At 41.7% G+C, this 3,140-nt stretch overlaps 1 protein-coding gene across 1 annotated transcript; it reads right to left on the minus strand.

The window, feature by feature from the left end:
* Positions 1 to 523: 523 nt before the first annotated feature.
* Positions 524 to 2,469, minus strand: LOC142313333 (kelch domain-containing protein 7B-like). Its single transcript, XM_075352333.1, has one exon. The coding sequence runs from the start codon at positions 2,400 to 2,402 to the stop codon at positions 1,008 to 1,010; it is 1,395 nt and encodes a 464-aa protein (XP_075208448.1). The 5' UTR covers positions 2,403 to 2,469; the 3' UTR covers positions 524 to 1,007.
* Between the last annotated feature and the right edge of the window lie 671 nt (positions 2,470 to 3,140).

A 3,140-nucleotide genomic window follows, 5' to 3' on the forward strand; every position in this document is an offset into this window, starting at 1 on the left:
TTCTAGATGAATTTTGGGCATTTCTAAGCATATATTTGTACTAAAAATGAGAATACATCTAAAAAAAATAGAGGAAAAAGAAGTTCCTTAAAACAAAAAGCGTTTCTCCTTCCTGCTAGTGGAGGGGAATACGGAGCTAACTTGTGATTATGTAAATGTAGTATAAAACTATTGCCATAGTGTGAGGGGGTGACACGGGGGGCAGGTTCCCTGGGCGCAAAATTTATAGGTGAGCTAAATGTGAAGATTAAAAAAAAAAAAAAAGATAATCGTGGCCTCTTTAAGGAGGTTCCAGGGCAGTGTACATGTCTTGGACTTCTGGCTGGGTGCTTTAGACCAGTGTTCCCCAACTCCAGGCCTCAAGGCCCACCAACAGTGCATGTGTTAGGATTTCCTTAGTATTGCACAGGTCATGGAATCCTCACCTGTGTAGGTGATTAATTACCACCTTTGCAATACTAAGGAAATCCTTAAAAGATGCATTGTTAGGGGGGCCTTGAGGACTGGAGTTGGGGAGCCCTGCTTTAGATCTCTAGGAGATCGCCACTTTCAACCGATGCCAATGGTTCGATCTTGTCAAAGAGCCATAGGTTCCCTGCTCCACCACTCTCCATCGTCTAGGCTGCAGGCTTCTGTAGCTCTACAGCCTACAAGATGTGAGTGTCCCAGCACAGGAACTGTAAAGACATTACTGCATTGCACCAACTGTATAAGCCCAATCTGTGTGCGGGCAAGAAGAGAACTCAGTCCCTTGGAGTAGGCGAGTATAAACTTAGGTTTTTTGTGTGGGGTGGACAAAGGAGAAATCATTACTTTCTAAGGGGGCACTCAGGGGGCATTATTTTTTCTAATGGGGAAACTTTGGGGGTATTATTTGTTTTGAGGGGGCAATAAGTCGGCATTATTACTAAGTTATGGGGCACAATACTTGCCTTTCTATGAACACTGGCACCACACACCACATTACTGCCTAAAACCATAAACTATTTTACATGTGTTTTAACGGTTTATACAGATGTTTGAGACAATGGACTTTGTAGGTTTAACACAACAGGACAATGGTAGCCGACCCCCTTGCTGGGGACTTTGTTAAACATGGTTGACTCAAATGTTGCTTTTTCCCCTTCCACTAAAAATCGGGCAGTCGTCTCCCTGTTTAAGCAATAGATGGTACCGTCCAGCACAGAACATTTAAAAGGAACCTTGCTGTTTGGAAAAGTTGCTATGTATTCCGACCACACCTTGGCTGTGGTGTTATATTGTAAAATATGGATTCTGGAATCCTTGTGCATGTCAAATCTATAAAGGATATGGCCCACCGCTACCATGTCACAAGAACGGCCCTTGCTAGCATTGAAAGGACATTCCTCCCATTGATTTTGAACAGGGTTGTACTTTAATAACCGGTAAAATAAATGACCTCCTGATATGTAAATTTCTCCTCCACAGGCTGCAGCTTCATGTGCCACTGCAAAAGAGCCTTTTGGGAGAGGTGCTAAAAAAGTCCATTTGTTAAACCGTGGATCATATCTTTCCATTGTCTGCAAGCATTCTCCTCCAATGGCGTAAAGGTAGCCATCAAGGGGGACAAGCTTCAGTTGGGACCTTGCTTGGTTCATTGGTGTGAGCTGTGTCCATATATCAGTCAGAGGGTTATAACAAAATAGTTTGTTGGAGCAAAATAAGCCATTTTTGGTATTTTGGATGCCTCCTGCAATGAATAGATAGTTATGCATAGAGCAGATACTACAACCTTTGAGACAGGCTTCCTCTGGAATATTAGTGACTCTTTGCCATTGGTTTGATTCCCCATCTAGTGAGTAAATCTGGTCTACAGGTTGATCTGAACTCATATTCTCTAAACGGCTGATATTTTTATTTAAGCCAAATATACTTTGTGTTTCAATTACGCAAAGAGACAATTTACCCCTTGTTCTTAACTGAAGGATTTTCTCTCTCTCCAAGCCGGTCAGCTGACCATAAATAGCAGAATTCTTTAGCACATTTAGGTAGTTGTCGCTGATAAGGGTGTAGACGGCCTTCAGAAGTTCGGGCACACTCTTCCTTCTGGCTAACTTTAACAATTCCAAGCAGTTTCCCAAAGTCAGCTGAAAGCTCACACCGTCTCCTATATTCTGAAAGCCCTTCGGAATACGAATAAAACATCCCCTTGATACTTTTTCAAGTGGCCCATTCTCCAAGGAATTCAACTTGGTAGTGTAATATTCTGTAAGTAAACATAACATGCTCCGTGCTTTGTTTTTCATTCCTGATCCTTGGAATGAAGGTCCAGAATATATGTTATCACAGCTCTTAGTCATTAGGGGCTTCTTCCTTTCAGAAATGAACACTGACTGGTATTCTGGTAAAATTAGCTCTGGAGTTTCAGCAATGGTGGACATTATCCTTTCCCGGGAAAATGACTGGCCATCTGATTTTATTGCATCCACTCTTTCCTGATTTCTACTTTGTAATGATGTTTCGTGTTCATTATGCAGAGGATTTGATATAACAGAGCCTTGTCCAGAATATGCTTCTATAGAAGTGGAGTCCGGGTTGTCAAGAATACTCTGTCCAAGATTTTGAACTGAACACCATGAGGACTCTGATGTTTCTTCCAACTTACTCACAGTCACATTTTCTACAGATGGATGAGGGTCCTTCTTAATTACTTCCATAGCTTGGTGAGATTTCAGTCCACTCTTAGATATATCCATCATATCACTCAAAGCAGTGTGGTTAGAGGAGATCGGACTCTGGCAAGAGGATTCTTCATCAAGCATCACATTACTCTGCAGAGAGTTGGATAAGGGTTGAGAAATTTCGGACTGTTGATTTTTACTATAGTACTCTTCTGGTTTAAACTCTTCCAAAGCCCAACCAAAACTTTTAGAGTCTACTTGTTTCTCATACCTACTGAAATATCCATTAGTGATGACAGCACAGAACTCCTTTTGGTCCATGGTAAGTAGTGTAGCATTGTGCTTGGGCGTATTGTAGATTTCATCATTGTCTTGTTGATTACTGCTATATTTGATACTTTGAATCTTTGTCGAAGGCAATGTATTGACACTGGAGGCATCAAACTGGGGTTTACACATCATTGGTACATCCTGTGCAGCCTCACAAGGGCCCGAAAG

Source organism: Anomaloglossus baeobatrachus, chromosome 5 (genome assembly GCF_048569485.1).
Source record: "Anomaloglossus baeobatrachus isolate aAnoBae1 chromosome 5, aAnoBae1.hap1, whole genome shotgun sequence".
Classification (NCBI taxonomy): Eukaryota; Metazoa; Chordata; class Amphibia; order Anura; family Aromobatidae; genus Anomaloglossus; species Anomaloglossus baeobatrachus.